At 51.3% G+C, this 21,361-nt stretch overlaps 1 protein-coding gene across 1 annotated transcript; it reads right to left on the reverse strand.

Moving 5' to 3' along the window:
- Positions 1–6,028: 6,028 nt before the first annotated feature.
- LOC109294655 (zinc finger protein RFP-like) lies at positions 6,029–15,043 on the reverse strand. Its single transcript, XM_019513112.1, has 8 exons — positions 14,564–15,043; positions 14,391–14,486; positions 12,368–12,598; positions 11,468–11,490; positions 10,066–10,178; positions 9,024–9,044; positions 8,230–8,256; positions 6,029–6,661 (listed from the first exon to the last, which is right to left on the reverse strand). The coding sequence occupies exons 1-8, from the start codon at positions 14,978–14,980 to the stop codon at positions 6,120–6,122; spliced, it is 1,470 nt and encodes a 489-aa protein (XP_019368657.1). The 5' UTR covers positions 14,981–15,043; the 3' UTR covers positions 6,029–6,119.
- Positions 15,044–21,361: the final 6,318 nt, after the last annotated feature.

Consider the following 21,361-nt stretch of genomic DNA (forward strand, 5'->3'; position numbering starts at 1 on the left):
GTGTTGGGCCAGGGACCTCAGTCCATGTTGCATTTCTAGTGGGAATGTTTCTGGCTTTGGGGGTGGAGCAGTGTCTTTAATCTGTGTACCACCCACCGACCAATGTGCCTATGGAATAAGTCCCCTAGGTGTAAAAGCAGTACCTGTGGTATCGTTTAAACTTCCACCAGGATTACCAGATCACCCTTCTACTCCCGGACAAATTTTCCTGTGACAACACAGACAACTCCTCCACCCAGCATAGCCTGTTCAGTGCTAAGTATGGGTTAGCATCTGAAAACAAGCTGCTCCTCCACCAAATTTGATCATCAATACCTTGGATACTACCCAGTCACTGCAGTTATCATATGAGTAACCTCTCACTTGCAATTACCTGATTCCATGTGGGTCCATCCTGCGTTACACATGTCCCTGCTGAACCTATACACAAAAAAACCCTTTATTCCACTTCCCCTACCTATTCTAATTCAGGCACATAAGCAATTTATTGTTAAAAAAAAAGGTCCTGAACAACCGGAGAATGCCTAGAAAGGCCACTCAGGGGAACCCACATGAAACAAGAATTCTCCTGACCTAGTTACAGCATTCCATCAGCCCCCCCCCAGAAACCTGGCCTGAAATCACCCAGAGGTTGCCCTAGGAAGGGGGGTACCATATGAGGCCAAGCCAGAACCCTGTACTCTCTCAATCCCAATCAAGAGATGAGAACAAGTCGTCCCTAAAACAAGCACAACCTGCAGCAAGCCCAGAACAGCACCCTGCTTCCACATGGGCTGAATGAGGCAATCAGGGCAAGCAATCCCCTGAAGCCATAGGCAACAGGCCCCAATCAATATGGTTCCTAAAAGCCAGATGCAGTCCCAGTCTTCGTATCAATATAATTGTGATTACTAGAATCTCCTCTAGGGGAAAAGAAAACTTGACCAGCTCTTGGAAGGAGAAAAGGGGCTGGCTCCCAACATCTCCCTACCCTCCAGGGCATGGCCAGGACCCTTCAGGAGGCCCTTTCACAATTCCTTACCCCCCGCTTCCAAGGAGTCTCCTCCCCTCTGGGACCCCCTTGCCCAATAACTCATGACTCCGGGTCAATGAAGGAGGATCAGCACACTTCCACCTGAACTGCTTCTCAATGCCAAGTCTCTCAGGCTCTGGTTTCATTCCAGCCACCTGCCTGCTAGTGGCCCTGAGCAGCCATGTGCTCCTGGAGGCTACTGCCCTCTCGCTGGGTTTGGAGGCCCAGGCCACCTCATACAATGCTGTAGCTCAGTTCACTCTGGGCCTTCCCTGCAGCAAGATCAGGCCCAAGCCCTGGCCCTGTGCCAGGCATTAGAGACCAGAGCTGCTGCTATCGGCTCCCAGGGTCTAGGTTCTTCCATGCCCCAGACCTCTGCACCGAGGTCCTAGCCACTTGCCAGGGGTTGCAAACCCCTGCCACCTATCATGTCCCCCAGGATCCAGCTCCATGCAGCAGGGGTTGCAGACCTGAGCCCCTTGCTTCCAAGGTCTGGCTCCAAGCAGCACCACCTGCACCAAATCCCCATGCACTGCTCTGTGCACCATGTACTGGAGCCAGAGCCAACCTGTGCTCCCCCACCGCCGTGGGCAGTCTTCTGGAGCTCTTCAGGGGCAACAGGAACCACCCCACTGGGCAGCTCTTCCTAGCTCCACTCCATTTTGTCCCTTGGTGCATCTCCCCTTGTGCTGAGCACTCAGCTTCTTTTATACTCTTCAGAGCTCCACCCCTGAAGTCTTCTGGATCTGACAGTGTTGCAGTCTATAATCAGGTCTAGGGTGAGCTCCTCCCCCTGCCCCCTGACTCAGAAAAGGGGCGTGACTTCACTCATCTTGCTGCCTCCTGATTGGTGGATGTGCTCCACCAATCAAAACAGAAGAATCTTAAGCCTGGGACTCAACCCAAGCTCCAAAAGGTAAGCCTGCTACACAATTAATAACATCAAAGAAATTTGAAGACATGGCAGGAGAGAGTGGAAGTGTACCATAGTGAAGCAATGCTGAGCAACAACGGTAAGAAGGGATTAGCCCATGAAATATCCAAGCCTCCTTAGATTTATGTTCAACTTGAGATAATGCTGTCACACTGACCCCTGCATTTCCTTAGAGGTTTTCTGGTTCTGACTCTGGCATGACCCTTGGTATTCTCTAATTCTGGTTATCAGATCTTGATTCAGGTTCAAACTTTGGCTCTGGCTTGTGGCTCCTGACCCCATTTAACCCACAGCTTACCCTGTCTCTAGCTATGCCTCAGATGCTGGCCTGTTTTCACTTTGGTTATGGCTCATTAATCTAGCTCTGTTGCCAGACCCCCCTATATCCCCTGCTTCCTGGGGAACTGATCAGGACTGCAGCTATGCTTTAGGTGTCTAACTACTAAGCAAGCGTTCCCATGTCCTAGTTTCCTAACACCCAGCCCAAGGTCAGCTTCCCTTCCCTTTAGGGGTCTTGGTTGCTTTGTAAGAAGAGCTAGCATTGGTGTGAGGACAAAATGAGCCTTTCCAATCCCCAGGGACAGAGGGCTGTGACAAAGAGGGGCCCCATCAGACACTCAGGGGAGCTCCCTGTAGTTTGAAGGGAATGAGCATTTCCCTCCTCATCCCCACTTGGGTCTACCCCATTTTTGACAGGAAAAACAGGCCTAGTTCTCCCCAGCCCCTGCTATAGACTAAGGTTCCCCCAAGAAAGGGCTGTGGTGACTCCACCAGTAAAGGGGTGAGGGAGAAGTTGGGGATGGGGGAGTGCTAAGGCCATTGCCATAACATCCCTGTAGAAAGGACCCATTACAGAGTTTGGGAGTAAAGTTCCCCCTTGTGCCAGTGCCCCACTCTGACACTTGGCTCTGTCACAGGTTCTGCTGAATCAACTCTGGTCCAGTTCCACACTACACAATGCTGCCCAGTGTAACTACAGAGCTTCTGTCCCTTCAAGCATCCAGAGACAACTGGGGCTATGCATCTGCTGCCTCTCATCTAGAACCACCCAGAGAAGGAATCCCATTCCCTGACAACTGCCCTGCTGGAGCGCAGGGTCCTTTGGAGAAGTCTTTCTGTTGTCATTCCCTGTCTCTTTTATGATCTCTCAGAGCTGGGACAGAGGGCTCCCTTGCCACTGCTGCTGCAGGTACAATGCAACTTCAAGCCCCAGGCCTTAGGTTTCTTCTTTTGCCTTGCTGCCCTTAGTTCCCCACCTGATCCTCAGTCCTCCCCCTCACTTGTGCTGCCTTTGTCCTCCTTATTGTGGCCTGACTTCCCCACTCTGAACCCATTAGTTCCCCAACCGTTCTCATCCCTCTCCACATAGGCCTAGAGAGGCATGGCTCTAACTCTCACCTCTCCCTTCCCAGCAGGAATGGCTTTGTGCCCTCACCAAATCTACAACCTAGAGTGCTAGGGAAGTATGATAATGTGATGGTGCAGCTGAGGCAATGGACTGCTAATGTAGGGCCCTTGTACACGTACTTGGCATTTAGCCACTAAAAATGTTCATGGTTTAATTTTTCTGTCTCAGAACGGCTAAATGAGTAACGTGGATGTGATTTAAAATGTAGGGGCTATGACTAGTAAAAAGCACTAGAGGGCACATCAGAACAATTTTACTCTCATGCCTTTTCAGTCGTACCTTGCTGCCAGACGGTGCTTTAGGACAAGAAACACCCAGCTGCAGCACTTCTGCCACTCTTTTCCTGCGTCCAAGTTGCCCGTGGCACTCGGGGGCTGAGGCATGAAATCTTTCTGTGCAAAGCTAACCCCCTAGCACAGGGGTCTTGGGCGCTTTTTTTTGGTGCCAAACCTTTCCATGCAAAGCCCCACAGGGCTCCCCCAGTGTACACAAGCATTTCCCAAGGCTAGGTAAAGGGGTGGGGGGACCCTTCAGGCAGCACACTGTTTCCACAGGGAACTGGGTGCAGGGTACCCTTTGGGCTATCCCCAAGTGTTTTTGTGCAAAAGCACCCCAGAGGCTGCCATGAGGCTGAAGTTGATTGCCTATTCCCAGATCCTTATTCCCAGTTCCTTTTTCAAAGCTAATCTAAACCCAATAAAAGCTTCTTATTAATGACTTACACATCCTAAATAGAGAGAATTTCATTAGCTATGCATATGTACTAATTCATATGTAAAATAATATCCCACATCAAGTACAGAGCCCTAAATGAAGGTCAGATTAGGATGGGATTATGGGGAAAAATACTTCTTGGACCACCCCGGACTTCCTGTCAATGCCACTGGGGGACTGTCCCAAAGAACCCTGACCACAGTCCCGCCCAGCCCGAAGCACGGTTTGGCCGTGCCAGGCTGCCAACTGATAGCCCCCATGCCCACTATACTAAGTATAATGGCTTGAATAAGAAACTGGCTTTTGGGATAGGATTATATTGGCTGGAAAATCTGTTTGGGACACCCATCAGAATACCTCTGCATGACCGGGGGACTCTACCCAATGCATATGACCAGAGACTTGCCTGGCCCAAAGCGTGGTTTGGCCGTGCCAGGCTGTGAACTGACAGCACCCCAGCCACTGTGGTAAGTACATGGACCTGAATAAGGAACTGGATTCTGAGCTTGGATTATAGCTACAAATCCTTCTTGGGCCACCCCAGACCATATGTCTGTACCACTGGGAGACTCTCCTGCACATCTCTGACCAGAGACTTGCCTAACCCAAAGCACCCTTTCACTGTGCCAGGCTGCCAACTGACAGCACCCCTGCTCCATCCATCCGCACCCACTCGTGATTCCCCCTAGGACCGGTCCAAGTACCCCCAGGGCATTGACAACTCCTGCCCTCACCCCTCCCCAGCCCTACTCCTGGGAGGTGATGGCACTCTGTACCCGCCCACCCACATGCTTCCACCTCCTGAGAGCTACACTAATTAAAGCGCCCCCAGTGTCACATGTATTTAGTGCCCCCACATTTCAAAATGTCAGCAGGAGCACTTTAAATAAAGCTTATTTAAGTGCCACACCACCATTTTGAAGCACAGGGCCACTCAATACACATGATGTGGAGACTGCTAAAGCATGCTAGTTAGTACTGTCTTGCAGACTCAATTAATTGAGTCTGTTCCAATGTGTGCTAATAGCTGGTTGGAGCAGGCATCGGGCAAGTGTATAGGTTTCCAAGAAGAACCACTGATTTAGACTGAGAGACATAGCTAGCCATGTTCATCTCAAGTGAGGCAGAAGATGGGGTAGAGATGCACCTTATACTCTCAGGGTGTTTCAGCCTTGGCCCATGGGCTAGATCTGGCCTGCAAAGCCACATCATCCATCTCACGGGGATGCCCACAGTTCCCATAAACTTGACAGTGGGTAAGTGGTAGCAACTGCTTCACTGACAGCTCCCTCAAAACTGTTTTTGGACCTGAGTGGAGTCCCATGCAGTAGTATGTGGAATTGGGATGACTGGGACATGTGCTCTAGGCATGAAGCTCAGCAAGGTCTGGGGGGAAGAAAAAGCACAGCAAGTGATGCTGCCCCCAGGCACCACTGTACCCAGGGTGCTCGCGCATCATGTTACACATGTTGGATACAGAGCCACTTGACCAGTCAAATCTCACACAAGGCCCTAGACCCTATGCATGGCCCTAGACTCAGACCAGCATACCAGAAAATTTGAGCACCACTGGACCTACTGAATCTGACATGCATCAGCTTTCATAAGCGAGCATTCACCTCATCAGATGCTGTGAAGACATGCAGACAGAAAGCTGCCCAACATTTTTTTTTAATACAAGATGGGGAAGAGAGGAAGAACAGAAGATGGAGGACAATTCTGAAAGAGGTGAACAGAGTAACACAGTAATAAACCCAGAGGGACTGCAGGGAACTACAAGGGAAGGACGGCAACCTGGAGATGGTCCTTCCCAGTTAGTGGTGCTGTGAGTGTGAGGATTGAGAAATGAGCCCTGGGGCACAGGGCAGCAGCAAGGCACAAGCTGAAGGAGTTCCTGTGACTGGGAGACCCCAGCCCTCCCTGCCCTGCCCTGCCCTGCTCTGCTTCACCCACCCCCACCTTGGGAGCACCCAGGGGCTGGCAGTTAGGCAAGGCTGGGATGGGACAGTCTGTGCCATGTGTGTCATGGCAATGACAGGGAATTCCCTAACTCATGGCTTGGTTGGGACTGGGCACACGATCAGGGGAGTTGTATTGGTGCCCCCAGCACTGTGACCAGTATAAAAATATGGGCGCAGGGTCCCAGAGAAGGTGTCAGTGAAAGTGAAGAGGTGGGACCCATCAGTCACACTGTAAAATGAGACTTCACCCACCTCATAGTCTAGGAAAACACCCACCTTTCTGGGCCGCAGGCGTATGGGGAGGCGAGTCGGGGGGGTGGTGAGGGCTTTGAATTTCTGATCTCGCAGCCACATGACCCAGTACCCATCCTCAGGCGACAATGTGACAAGCCCCTTCCTGCGCACGGACTCCCTGCACACACCCAGAGCCCAGCACGTCTTGTCTCCCACCTCCACCTCCCAGTAGTGCCTCCCGCCTGTGAACCTCTCAGAGCCCAAAACTTCTGGGCAAGTATCAAATCTTTCAGGGCTGTTGGGTAAATCCAGTTGTGTGTCTCCATGTCTCACACATTTCCGATCCTCAGACAGTATGAGTTCAGGATAAGCTGTGCCTGGGTCCAGAGTCACATCCACTGTGGAGAGAGTCACAGGTTAGGGGCAGGGCAGGCAGGTCCATGAGATCACAGGAAATTATCTGCATCCCCAGGAACCATAGTTCAGTTCCTGCCTGGGAAATCCCTGTCACCCAGAGGGAAAATGGGGAGAACAGGAAATGGCTCCAGGGGCAAAGTGGGATGTTGCCACTGGTTTGTTCATTCCTGGGGGCAAGAGGGGCTGGTGCTGGACCCATGAGGAGTGAAAAGAGGGGAAGGTGTCACTGGGTGGGGGCTGGCCAAGACCTGGAAATGGGAAGGGACATGAGATAATGTCATAACAGCAGGTTGGTGCCCTGCCCCTCCCCACCCCAGGCTGGGCTGCTCTGCCCCACCTGGGACCCTCCATACCCCCCAGCCTATGAGCATAGAACTGCAACCCCACAGCCAGATCGTTCCCTAACAGAGCCAAGCCCAGGACAAGGCCATACATCTGAGCTGCCCTCACTTGTTTCAGGGGAGCATAGACAAATGCAACTAAGCACAAGTGCCCATTGCTAATGAGTCTGGGGCCACCAAGGGAGGAGGAGGCATTTATCTACTGACTGCCCCCTTCCTCTTGGCTCAGATACACCAGGGACTTGTCCCAGTTCACTCGCATAACATATATGTGCCCTAGGGGTCTGCACTAGGACAGATACAGTGGGCCAGGGACATTCTGGGATTGGGACACTGCTGGAATGGGAGTCTCCTGCCCTCCAAGTATTGACAGTCCCTTCTCTATGCTGCATGGATATGTGGGGATCTTTAAACCCATACGAGCAATTTAGAAGTAGAAATCTCATTGGCTTCTAGTGGGAGATGGGCTCCTCAACCAGGCTGAGACTACTGAAGTGCTGACCACTAGAAAATACCAAGAGAGCCCAGCTCTGAGCCCCAGAGAATATCTGCACCATCCACTGCCTGGTGGCAGATACCAGTAGAGCTGGGGATGCCCACAGGGCTCCAGCTCTCACACTCTGATCTGGGTTCAAATTGGCCCAGGGCAGATCCTTCTGGCAGTCAGCATGGCTCCAGGATCATTTGACCCATGAGAAAAGATAGTGACAGCTCTGCACAGCACAGTGTATGCATGGATGTGAGGAGTGGGAAACATCAGGTTTCCCTGCAGGCCCCACCCCATTTGTGAGAATGCAACACAGAGATGACCTGGAACGTCAAAACCTCTTCAGGAATGACCTATCAATCTTCCCAAAGCCATGCACAGGTCTACCAAGACAGATATTGTTGGGCTCTGGTCAGTGTGTGGGTACTGCATGGGCAGAATAAACCAAGAGTAGTAAAAAATGGCTGGTGCATGCAGCTCAGGTAGTGCCAAGGAGATGGACTGAGGATCCCCAAACACCCTTGGGTCTGGAGCCAACATGGCTCAGAAACCAGACTCGCACAGGGCACACAGAAGACAGCAGGGATGCAGTGATTCGTGCTGGTCACAGGGATAGAGCCTATACTTGAGGCATCACAATAGTGCCAGAAGTGGCTGCAGGGAGCAAACCTCTCAAAAAGGAAGGATCTGGGGTCACTGATATGGGGTCAGGGTCACCCACCTGCATGTACTCGGGCTCTTCTGAATCCTGGAATCAACCAGCAGAGAGAGAGGTGAGAATTCACACAGAAGAGTCACCACAGCAGGATCCAATGCACGGACACTGGACACTGGACAGACCGTGCTGCTGCCCAAACCCCTGAAGCTGCCCAGGAGCTGGGGCAAGAGAAGAGGTAGGAGGGCTTCAGCATTTGGCCCCAGATCCCTGCAGCAGCCAATGGAGAACTGAAACATTCACAACATAGGGAGTCTGGAGGGAGGGTCCTCCCATCTTGCCCCAGCAGCCTGGACCAGAGGAGGGGCCATGGTTTTGTCCAGGTGGGAATATCTCAGTGTCCCATCCAGCAACAGCGGGGGGCTAGTGTCACTGTGGAGCCATCACTTCTCTGTGCCCTGATGTTCGGGATCTCAGTTCTCAGCCCTCCCTTCCCGGTGGCCCCTCCTTGCCCCCTCCATATGTCAGCGAGAGTGTGTCTCCAGCAGGTATAATCTCAAAATGACACACAGAGACCTTATTATTTAACAACGCATCTCTCCACCCCCACCCCAGGACTTCTCCCCATGGGGCTCAGCTCTGCACTGTCTCACTGCTGACAAGCAGGTGCAACGCTCTGACTGCCCCTTGAGTCTGACTGCCCCTTGGCTGTTCTGACCCAGGTCATTGGTACATGTATCCTGCTGGCTTCTGTCCTCTGCAGATCATGTCGCATTTCTCAGCCCAGAGCTGCCCCATACCTAGGAGCAGGTGCCCACTGCTCACTGCTCACTCCCCTGCAGTGTGTCCTCAGGACTCACCTCTCTCTGTAGCCAGCCCCTCTGCAAGGAAAGAGAACAAGCCAAATATTAGTCCCCATCCGGGTCTTGATTTAACACTGGCACTGGTAAGGAGTCCCAGGGCTTTCCCAGGTGCTGCCATTCCCCTAGAGAGCTAATAAGGATGAGGCCTAATACACAAGGTGCCAGAATCCCAGGGGCTCAGTGGGGATCAATCAGACATCCTTCCTACAGGCCCAGGGCACTGAGGATCCAACCCCGAATCTCTCTGTGGTAATGTATCACATCCAACCAACCAAGACCCACCCCAAGGAATCCCCCACCCACCTCTCTGCCCCACAGGAGATGCATTTAGGGGGCCTCTCCTCCAACACAGCTGGGTGTTGTCACAGGTCAGGTGCAGGTGCGGGGGAGAGCACTCTCACTCTCAGCCCATGCATGCAGACAGAAAAATTTATAACAGCTTTCTTGGATCTCCAAAATCCAGCCAAAACCTCCTTGTGAGGACTCATTATAGTTCCTTAGGGAATTCACCTCAGCTCTCCCCAGGTACCTGCTGGCAGCTGTTGATGGGAATGCTCCAGGTCTGGGATTCATGCACCATGACAAACAGCTATCAGATGTAAACTCCCAGCTCCATCCTTATCCTCATCCATTCAGACTGGGGCCTATGGCTCCAAAGTCCCAGCTCTAAGCATCAGGACCTGAGCACTGAGCAGCAAATCCCACAGGGAGTCAAACAGAGGACACTTCAGTGCAGCTAAGACCTGACAAGAGCACAAGGCCTGTACTAATGTGACCAGGGCCTGAGTGGGAGGCAGAACCGCATGGATTTTAAATGACAAATGCTGTGCTCTGCTTTACTCATCCCCATGAAGTCCACCCTGTGCAACCCTGGAGAGCTGGGGTGCTGGGATTTGGGCTACTCTGACCTTGGGCACAGGGCTCTGAACCCAGCTCTAGCCCCCTGAGAACCTGAACACAAGGGCTCTGACAACCCTCTCCCCCTTCCTCTACTTTTACCCCAGTACAATGAGACAAGGAACCTGGAAGTGGCCCTTACTCAGGAATCCCATCACAACTTCCTGAAGCTTTTTCTCCCTAGAGAAATCCTGGATTCTCTTCTCCAGCTCAGGGAACTTGGGGCCTGGATGCAGAGGCATCACCTCCTCACCCCTGCAAAGACACACAAGAAAATATTCCTCTCATTCCTCACCCAGAAGTTGCCACATCCTCAAAGCCACAAAGGGACATGAGTGGGAGCAGGGGCCACAGGGTAGATGCTCTGTTTGACAGGTCAGTGGTGCCTGCGCAGTCTGTTGGTTCCCAGCCCTGGAGATAGGTGGGCAATGTTCAGACTGGGAAGCCTTTCCAGTACAGCTATTTAAGTAGGGCACAACCCACAAACATTGTTTATGCAACTAAAACTCACACTAGCAAAGCAGTGTTGTTCCCTGTACAGCTTGTACCAGTGGAATCTGTACTGGGATTGTACCAAGAGAATCCATACTGAGAAAGAACATGGGGAAATACCATGATCACCACAGTGGCTTCCTAGTCACACCTGGGGAAGACTGCTGTACTGGCATGGGATAGTACCCATGTAGGTAACGCATAGTTAACGTTGGCTTTATGCCCACTTTATAGAAATGGGATACTCCTCCATAGCTTCCTCCCGGGGCCTTATGGCTACGGGCAAGTGAAACTCGGGGGCATCCGAACCCCAAGCCTCCAGGCTTGGGCCTGCAAGTAGGATGCCCACCAAAGGATTTGGGAACATCTGAAGCCCCAGGTGGGGTTGAAGGATGTTTGCTGGTAGTAGGGCCATTTATGGTTCTGGACTGACTCATGGATTTGGAATTGATTTGACCGATTTGTTTAGGAATATGGAAACTTAAAAAAACAAAACAAAATCAAAAACCCAAACCTGTGTCTGTCCCAGGGCTTTTGTCCAGAGAGCTGCACTGCACAGTGATTGGAGATGTTCATATTCCTAACAGGCCCCTGCCTCAGCCTATCAGCAGGAAAAACAGCCCTGGCAGTGGCAGGATAAGTTCCCCTCATACGTAGCCTGGTCCATGGGACCCCAATAGAACAAGGAGGGGAAGCTTCTGGGACAGGAAGGGGCCTATTCCTGAGGTCTATCTGCTCCTCAGCTATAATCCCAGGCACCATGGTGCCTAGTCCCTGCTGGAATTCCTGGGTGGGACTTCTGCCCAGGAACACTGTCCAAATGGGGCCTGGGCTGAGACACTCGGCTCTCTCCCCACTCCCAAGCCATGCCAGACAGGACAGACTTTTCATCATTACAAGCTGGGGCCCATAGCTAAAAAGCCCAGAGCCAGCCCAGCCCCAGGGGAGGGGCTTATTCAGATCATGGCTATAGGGCAATCCCAATTCCCAGGTGGGTCACAGGATGACATTAGCCAGTGGGGCAGGAGGGGTGAAGTGGAGCCCGGACTTGCCTGCTTACTGCCCTTCGGACACCCTGGAGGGGAAAAAGAGACACAAGAGAGCATCAGTGCTACGAGGATAAACCAGCAAAATCTGGCTGACACCAGCACACATGTTGAGGCACAGCCACAAAACCTTGGGACCCTTCAGTATTCGTGATGTATCAAGCTGCCCCGATTGTGCTGACCTGGCCTGACTAAAACTTGTCAATCGAGCAAACATGAATCAGCATCTCCAGAAAACAGTAGATAGAACTTAATGACGATAACAAGCTGGGCAAACAAATCAGCAGCTCCAGAGATAATAAGACGGGCCACAGGATTAAGACAACAATTTGGTATTTGATTGGTTTGGGCCTAGCCAAAGCCTGCATCAAGTGATTGATCAAGAAAGAGAATTAAAAAAAAAATCAAAGGATTGCATTTGAACCTTGGATAGCTATGTGATATCTGCTATAGGACCCCTACTGATGAAGAATGCAAGCCTGGCCAGCTTTGCTTTACAGCAGTTAAGACCCATCCCATAAGATTATGATTTGCTGTCAATGTGGCTTTATTAGTTAATCAATAAACCTCTCAGATTGGTTAGAATGACCCAAGGGTTCATTTGAATATTTTACTCAACCCAGTTTAAAGTTGGTTAACTGTGCTGTAGCCCTGCCCAGCCCCTTGTGTTCTGCTTTGTAAAAATGGGTGTCCCTCCACACAGGACACTGGTGCTGGGACAGAATCAACCTTCCCCAGCCTTCCCCCCCCCCGCCTGCCCACCCCTGTCTCCCTGCATTCTGGCCGCAGGGCCTTGCAGACAACCCAGGTTGTCCCCTCTTCTCTGTGTCACCTCCAAACTTCAAAGGAACATGGAAGCTGTCCTCTGCATCACTGAGCACTGGGGCAAGTCTGATGCAGTCTCACCTGCAGGAGCTCAGGCGCTGGCTGCTGACACTTCCCCTCCAGCTCCATGATTAGGGTGCTGAGGCGAGCAGTCTCCTTGCACAGGTAAGCAGCATTTTCCTCCCTCTTCCTCGTAATCTCTGCATCCAGCTCTCCCAGCCGGGCCACCAGGAGGTGCTCATGTTCAACCAGGAGCTGGCGCAGCCCCTCACACTCAGACACCACCAGCTGCCTCTCCATCTCTGTCTGCCTCTGGGTGCCAGGATACACAGGGACAGGGCAGGAACACAGAGACAGTGGGGTCAGGGAAGATTCCATGGCTGGCAAAGCTAACCAAACACTGGCATGCATCCACTGAGGCATCTCAAGAAAGGCTAAGGATGTCATCCTCCCACTCTACTCAGCAGTGGTGACACATAGGGGATGCACAGGGGTGCACATGTACACCCTGAGAGTGCTGGTGCACCCCCTGATGGCCACACTTGCCACTTAGGCGATGGGCGGGGGGGGGCAGTCCGTAGCACCAGTTCCCCCCTTCAAGCACCAGCTGGGGAATAGGGCTTCCAGGTGAAGCAGTTTCACTCCCAGGTGGTGCACGAGGGCTGGATGGGAAGTGGGGTGGCCATGACCACTTCTGGAAGTCCCGCAGTCCCTCCCAAAGTGTCATGGCCACATTTTTGCGAGTGATCAGCTGCAGGGGACCCCCACCCTGGACAGTGCAATGGGCTGTGGGAGGACCCTCCCCAGTGAGCACTATTGGCTACAGGGTCACTCCCCCCAGTTGATGAATGGTCCCGGGTGGGGGCATGTGCCCCCCCGACTCAAGGCAGTCAAGGCACCAGTTGCCCATGTTACTCGGCCTTGGGGACACTGTAACTGGAGTACTGAATCCAGTTCTGGGCACAGAACTTCAAGGAGGATGTGGAGAAGCTTGAGAGAGTTCAAAGAAGGGCCACAAACATGATTAGAGTCCTGGAGACCAAAATGTATGAGGCGAGGCTGAGGGACTTGCGATTGTGCAGCCCGGAGAAGAAAAGACTCAGGAGACTTGGTGGCAGCCTATAAGTATATCAGGGGAGTACATCAGGGCTTGGGGGAGCATCTATTCACCAAGACTCCCCAGGGGAGGACAAGAAATAATGGGCACAAACTTAGTGAAGACCACTTCAGGCTACACATAAGGAAAAACTTCTTTACAAGCTGCGTGCAGAGGGTTTGGAACAGGCTCCCCCCAGAGGTGGTACAGTCATCCACCCTGGCCATCTTCAAAAAACGTCATAATGCCCATCTTGCTTGGGTCATGTGATCTGCCCAGTCTTTCCTGCCCAATTGCAATGGGGCTAGGCCCAATGATCCGTAAGGTCCATTCCAGACCCTAAAAACTGTGAAACTAAAATGATGAAAATGGAACTGAGTGTTTTCTGAGCTGCACAGAGTCCTTCATTCCAGCCCCCCAGGGTGCAGTTTAGGGTGTTTTGAAGGGATGTGCACCTTCCCATCTGCAAAGGGAGCTTCTTCCAGCTCCCAGCCACTCAAACCTTCTGGCTGAAGCTGGGCTTCTGTGAGCCAGGGGTTTGCAGGGCAGGGCCATGACACAGCAGTGCTGCCCCAGCTCATCCATGAAAGGCAAACCTCCCCTCAACCAATGACCATGCCTGACACCCCAAGACAGGTGCAGAGACCTCTTCCAGGACTTACCCCAGCACCAGCAGAAATCTCCACCTCCCCTGGCCCCACCGCAATATCACTGGCACCAGTTGATGCACAGCAGTTACACTGGCCCTCCCTTCCCTGCCCATCAGTTGGGGGCAGGGCCAAACATTACTGTCCTTACCCCAGTGTAAACTCACATGATCCCACTCCTCATTTACAAAAGGAAAAGGAGAATGGAGTTGGCCCTGCAGTGCTTAAAATCTGACACTGAGCCTTTCACTGCCATAGCCCTGAAAATCTTTCCTCCCCTCCAAACTACACAGACATTAAGCAGCACAGAGACACCCCCACGCCCGCTGCCACCACTGCCCTCACTGTGTTGGCCACCTACCAGAAGTCTTTCACTCTCCTGCTCCCAGGCACATTTCAGGCCCTGCAGTTTCTCTCTCTGCTCCCTCAGGTGCTCCAGGCAGCTACGGATTTGTTCCTGCAAACACACACGGGTTATCTGACTGCAGAGAGAATGAAGCTGTGACTCCCAACCCTGGGACAACTGTTCCTTACCTTGTAGTCCTTGGCAGCCTCCTCAATGGGAACCACCTTGTGACCTTGGTGTTCCCGGGACTCTTTGCAGATCACGCAGATGGCGACTTCATTCTCCTCACAAAAGAGCTTCAGAGCCTCCTGGTGCCTCTCACACACATACTGGCCCTTGGGCTCCCCCCCTGCCTGCAACTTCAGTTGCTTCACCAACTCAACCATATTGCTCAGCTGCCTGTTGGGCCGGAGGTTTCTCTGTGGGGCTGTTTCCCTGCACTGGGGGCAGCAGACACTTGGCTCCAACTCCCCCCAGCACTTGCTGATGCACGTGCGGCAGAAGTTGTGCCCACAGTCAGTTATCACTGGATCTGTAAAATAGTCCAGACACAGGGAGCAAGTCACCTCCTCCTGAAAGTTCCCTGCCAGGTCTCCTGCAGCCATGGCTCCTCTGATCCTGGGAAAGAGCAGATACAAATTGGTTTGACTTCCCTGAGTGCAGCAGCCTGTGCAGCCTGGGGCAGGGTGGGGCCTTTACCTTCCTAGGCTTTCAGCAGGGCCTGGGCATAGTCCACTCATGTATACATAAAGCCAGTGCATTTTTTGGGAGGGGCCATTTCTTTACTGTTGAAATTCATAATTGAGGTACTAAGGAAGAAATTTAGCTGGGGGGGTCACTTTTTAAATTTTTGTCTTTAGCTGCCACCTTTAAAAATTACAGCTATGACTAATGAGATGAATAAATGTCACTGTCACAGTACCTATATGAGACTCATTTTTTATTTTCTAAATGACTTTAAATAGATACTGCAATAACTTAAAAGCTTTTTTGTCTTTTGATGAGTAATTGCCTATTGTTTGGCAGTTCTAAGCCTTTAAATGGAAATATCAATATTTACCACTTTTTTGGCAACAGAAGAAGAGTACTTGTTTGAAATGGAAAGTTTTACAATGTATTTCTTCAACATCACATTCACTATTATTAATAACAAAGGTACAAATGATTATGGAACACATTTAAGTAAAATAAAATGTGTCAACTCAAATTTGAAGTCTAGTCTATGACATGACATACACTGGATATTTATAATCTAGGTATTCTTCTGTATCACTGTTTTCTTCAAGACTCTAGAACAGTAACTTTCATTGGCTCATCTGCATGTCCATTTTCATTGTTTAGAGGCAATTTCACTCCACCTGGCTTTACACTTTTAGTATGTGTCAAAGTTTCCAACACATCCAACACTGATGTCCACCCAAAATTTGTTGGATCAAGAATTTGTGCATATTATGAATTTCTCCATTCATAGACTTGCAGCTATGCTCAGAGGCAGTGCTGTTTGAAGGAATCATGGTCCAGAAGAAGTCTTTCATAATCATAGTGTGCTAGTTTATTAAACAGATCTTCAGTGAGCTCCTCTTTTTTCCAAGTTGTTGCATAGTCTCCATGTAGATCAAGTCGTTTGATTCTAAGATTTACTTCACTGATGTCACTGTCACAGCCAAAGAAAGCTTCCACTTTGTTTACTCCAATGAATCCATAAAACCCAAGAACAGTAGATGCTACACCATGCTAGGAGACTGTGGCATTAATGCCTACATAGTCAGATGGGTGGCAAATTGACTCGATGGTCGCACCCAGAGAGTGGTGGTGGACAGGTCATTTTTGACCCGAAGGTATGTTGGCAGTGGAGTTCCCCAGAGCTTGGTCCTCAGGCCTGTGCTATTCAACATCTTTATCAGTGTCTTGGAGGTGGGCATGGAAAGCACGCTGTCCAAATTCACTGACAAATTCAAAGATGTGAGGAGAAGTGGTCACACTGGAACAAAGGGACAGAATCCAGCTAGATCTAGAAGGGTTACAGAGGTAGGTGGATGAGAATAGAATGGAATTCAACACAGTCAAGTGCAAGATGCTGCATCTAGGGAGAAGGAACCTGCAGCATACCTATAGGCTGGGGAACACCCTTCTCAACAACACAGTGGCTGAAAGGGAACTTGAAGTCATTGTTGACTCCAGAATAGATATGAGCTGTCAATGTGAGGAAGCAGTCAGTAAGGCTAGCCACACCTTGCCATGTATCTACAGATGCATCACAAGCAGGTTCAGGGAGGTGATCCTTCCCCTCTATGTGACACTGGTTGGGCCACAGCTGGAGTACTGCATCCAGTTCTGGGTGCTGCACTTCAAGAGGGATGTGGCTAACCTTGAGAGGATCCAGAGGAAGGCCACTCGCATGGTCAGGGGGAAGCAGGACAGGCCCTACGAGGAGAGGCTGAGGGGTCTGAATCTATTCAGCCTCCACAACAGAAGGCTGAGAGGGGATCTGGTGGCCATCTATAAACTCACCTGGGTGGACTAGCAGAAAATAAGTGAGGCTGTGTTCCCCCGGGCACCACCTGGGATAACAAGGAATAACGGCCACAAACTGATTGAGAGCAGGTTCAGGTATGAAATCAGGAGGCATTACTTTAGTTAGGGCTTCCAGGCTCTGGAATGGGTTCCCAAGGGTGGTGCTCTCCCCTACCTTGAGGGTCTTCAAAAGGAGGTTGGATAGATATCTGGCTGGGGTATTATGATCCCAGCACTTATTCCTGTGTGAAGACTCTTCCTTACATCTTCTGTTGATGACTTTCCAGAGCAAAGAAAGTGAAGAATTTGTTGATTCAGATCCCATGGGTCCACCTCCCATTCTTCCAGAACAGTCTTCACTGCATCAACAACTTTGCAATCCATCTCCGTTCTGGAAGGACCCAGTTCTGGATGGCAATACAATAATTGCTTGAAATGAGCCACTTGTTTTACTTTTCCCCTGGACCACATAATAACTTGTCTACTGAATATGCTGATTGCAACCATAGATAGATGACTGGTAAATCTAATTCAGCCCCCCATTTCCTCTGGTCTTGCATTCTTTATTCATAGTTGTGAGAGGGGAGATAGGACCCCCCCCCAGTGTGGCCCAGGCCGCTAACCAAAGTACCGCGGCACTCACCATAAGAGCTGAGATGGGCAGCAGCAGGGAGGAGACCAGAGCACAAACATTGACACAGACACAGCCTCAGCAGTTTCACAGCTGCCTGAGCCTGTGTATCATGGAGAGCTGGGGATGTGGCCTCCGAGCAGTGCGGGCTGCTCAAAAGGCAGCCAGAAAAACAGCTGGGGAGGAGCAGGGGAGAGAGAGATGGAGCTCCAGCCAGGAGATGCTGGCTCAGGAGCTGGGAGGCTCCAGCTCCAGCCCCAGCTTCCCAGAGGAGGAGACAGCTGGCCACCAGGAGACTGGTGAAGCAGGAGGAAGGCTCAGGGGTTGGCAGAAGCCAAGGAGCCCTGCTGGAGAGCAGCGATCAGGTGGGACGCCGCTGGGGAACTGCAAGGCTCTGACTAGGAGCCCTGGAACTGGGATGCAGGGCAGACCCTCAGGTTCACAATCATCCTTGGACAGCTCTGAAGGGGGCAGAGCATGGGGAACCATGAGCCCCAAGAAAGGGGAGAAGAGTGATGCCGGCAAGAGGGACCAAAATGACAGGACCCCAGATCATCCAGACTCCAGAGTGGGGATGACAGTGGAACTGGTAGGGATGGGACACAGAGGAGGTCCCAGTACCATTGCCCACTAAAGGGGGAGAAGACAGACAAGCCCCTAGGAGGGAGAGAGAAAGGAGCCCCGAGAGAGAGAGAGAGAGAGAGAGAGAAGAAAGAGAGAAAGGCAGAATCGGGAGCTCCACCGGCAGGTGCCGGCATTTTTCTGTTGAATTGTGAATGACCCCAGCAGGGGCAAGTTTATTTTCCTTGAAGAGGGGGAAACCAGCCAGAAAACCAGGGTGGCCTCTGTCCCGGGAGTCGAACTAACGCGCGTCACTCACCAGTAGCTCGGGACGGGACGTGCACAGGGCAGAAGGAGGAACCCGCACGGCTCATTAGCCGCCATTTTGTTCAATTACAGCCAGCTGATGATGTCAGTGTCGGATGCCAGCCAGCAGAAATAAGAACGGCGGCCGCTGCCGTGGAGGGGGCAGACAGCACGAGTGAGGAGCTGCAGCTGCCGTCGATGCCGGGAGGAACCTTCACCACGGGACCCACGGAGCCAAGAAAGCTGGCAGGGACACGGGCAGTGTGAGGCAAAACATCCCAACAGGAGCCGGAGCCAGACAACGTGGGAGCTGCAGGCATGGTACCCGAAGAAGTGGCTGGAGTGGCATCCCACAGTTCAACATGACCCAGAGGTGGGGTGCTGGGATTATGGGGCACGGAGAAAGCCACACCAGGGAGGGAAGACCCCGGGAGCCCTGAGGGGGTGCAGTCAGGACGGGCATTGCCACCAGTCCCAGATGGACTGACGGGCAGAAGAGAAGAGTGCTGGAGGTGATTGGTCCAGGGTGGACCAGAAGAAACCCCAGGGAGTGTTCGGGGTAGGCTAGTAAGAGGGTAGGGATTGACCTGGCATTCCATATTTTGTTGGTTTGATTATTTAGTCACCCCAGACAAAGGGGTAGAGAGAAAGGGGCGTGTACCCCGGGGACCGAGGCTGAAGAGAAGCCTCTGTAAATTTACCTTTTTTTTTGTTTGTTTTCACCTTGAAGGAAGGGATGAAGGCGTGGAGGGCAGTTAGGAAGGCCCCTACCATCGTCATAGTGGCTACGGGCCGTGGGCACTTAAAGGCTAGCCAGGAGGCATTACCCCACAGTGGGGAACAAGGCCAATGGACGGGTGACACATCGAAGGTGGCGTAAGGCAAGGGTGTAGGGATGGCGGAGCCCTGTGAGTGACCGCCGGGTGAATCCCGGGCCACCAGGTATCCCATGAACCGACCCCTCCTACTGAGGAACAGCAAGTCATGACAGTCAAGAATGGGGTCGGTGACATGGGAAGAAGAGAGCTACTCCGGCACAGACACGATCCTGGGAGATGTTTGACATCTACCCATAGAGCAAAGATCACTCAAGAGCGGTTATTTGAAGCCCGGTGGTCACAGCCTCCTTAAGGTTCACGGCCCAAAAGACCCAGCCCTAGCAAGGCAGGCAGTGTGGGGAAGATCTGTGGGGAGCAGCATCAACCCAGGCCAAAGGCATGGTAAGGGTGGGGTAAAGGGGAGGTTTTGGAGCCCCACGAAGACAACCCCAGGGTTCAGACACCTCCGGGCCCCAACTGGGAACCACCTCCCCAACTGATAACAACAAAGATGTGGCAGGAGAGAAAAAGGGGCAGTGCCCAGACCATCTAGGTGGCACCAGACTAGGGTTTCACCCTGATGTCGCTGGGAGGCAGGGCACCCACAAAGAGGTCCCCAAAGCCTTACAACACCTACCAGCAACAATGGTAATGTCAATGAACTGGTCTGGAGGCAGTTTGCTGTAAGTCTTTCCAGTCAATGAAAATGAAAGTATTGTAGCCATGTACACCTTTTCATCTTCTCTTAATGTTGTCATTTACCAATAATACAAGGATAGGTATCTTAGATTATTGACATTTCCATAAGCTGCTAAGATTGGAAGCATTCTATGGCAAATTGATAAGTATGCTTCAAACTTTGTTCCACTCCTCAGATAATGATAATGTGGAAAGCTGATTTCAACATCAGTGATATCAGACAGAAAATACTTGGCCATACCTGATTAGAAACAGAGCACTTCTTCAAACACTGAACATACCGATTCCTGAAAAGTAGTTGAACTGATAAATGCATCATGTTCATTTTCTATAGTGATATCTACCATCTGTTTCAAGCTGTCAATTGCTTGAGGAGTCTTCTGCAAGTATCAACGGATAAACATATTCAGTAAACCAGTTATTAGTTTGTGGAGGTGCATTCCTTTGGTGTAATGTTTATCAAAAAAATGCTCTATATGTGTTACCTGAAGCCACAACCTATGCATCAACAGATAATTCTTCAAGACCACTACCTATATATCTCTTTCCTAGAACATTGAGATAACACAATTCTTTGTGAACCTACCAAATACACCTTTCACATGAGGCCACTAGGCCTATGCGAGTTGGCAGCTCTCCATTTCAGATGCTAGCGATCTTCCAGTTGGCAGCTGGCCACTTCAGATGCCAGCAATCCAATCCAATTCTCCAAATCAGTTTCCCGCTTCATTTCGGCCAAAGTGGCTCTGAAGCTTTGGAGCCACCTCGGAGATCCAGACATAAGGTATAATGGGGAATCAATGAAATATCTATAACTTTGTTGGGTTTCATATGATTGGGATGAAGCTTGCAGGAGTGGTAGCCTCCACTAGGATCACAAAGCCTGCCAAGTTTCAAGAAGATCGGTTTAGGGGTTCAGGGGAAACTGCACCCCAAATTCTTTAAAAGAAAACTCATGTCACATCTATGTGATACACCACAGGGGGGTGAAAAGTGCAGGAACAGTAGCCCCCTGTGATGCCATGGAGCCTGACAAGTTTCAAGAAGATAGATGCAGGGGTTTGGGAGGAACTGCACCTCAAGCTGCTGACAGGCAAAACTTGTGGCATATATGACCCTGTGTGTGTTAAAACGCAGTGGACTGAAAACTGCAGGGGTGCTGGCCCCTGCTATGGCCACAAAGCCTGCCAAGTTTCAAGAAGATCAGTGCAGGGATTTAGAAGAAACTGCACCTCAACCTGTGGACAAGCAAAACTCGTGACATGGGTGACACTGTGTGTGTTAAGGTGCAGCAGGGTGAAAGCTGCAGGGATGGTAGCCTCTGCTGCAGCCACGAAGCCTGCCAGCTGTCAAGGATATAGGTGCAGAGGCTTCTGGGTTCTAGGGCCCTGCACCTCTTAGCTGCTGACAGGCAAAACTTGTGACATGGGTGCTTGTGCAACTGACTGTGTCGCTCT

This window comes from Gavialis gangeticus, unplaced genomic scaffold (genome assembly GCF_001723915.1).
Source record: "Gavialis gangeticus isolate Ggan-Ray unplaced genomic scaffold, GavGan_comp1, whole genome shotgun sequence".
Classification (NCBI taxonomy): Eukaryota; Metazoa; Chordata; order Crocodylia; family Gavialidae; genus Gavialis; species Gavialis gangeticus.

Coding starts and splice junctions, on each gene's coding strand:
- LOC109294655 (XM_019513112.1), bottom strand. CDS start 14,980: ATGGCTGCAGGAGACCTGGCAGGGAACTTTCAGGAGGAGGTGACTTGC. Junction 8,257..9,023: donor GGGGCTGGCTACAGAGAGAG/GTGAGTCCTGAG, acceptor GGTTGATTCCAG/GATTCAGAAGAGCCCGAGTA. Junction 6,662..8,229: donor AAGAGCCCGAGTACATGCAG/GTGGGTGACCCT, acceptor CTCTCTCCACAG/TGGATGTGACTCTGGACCCA.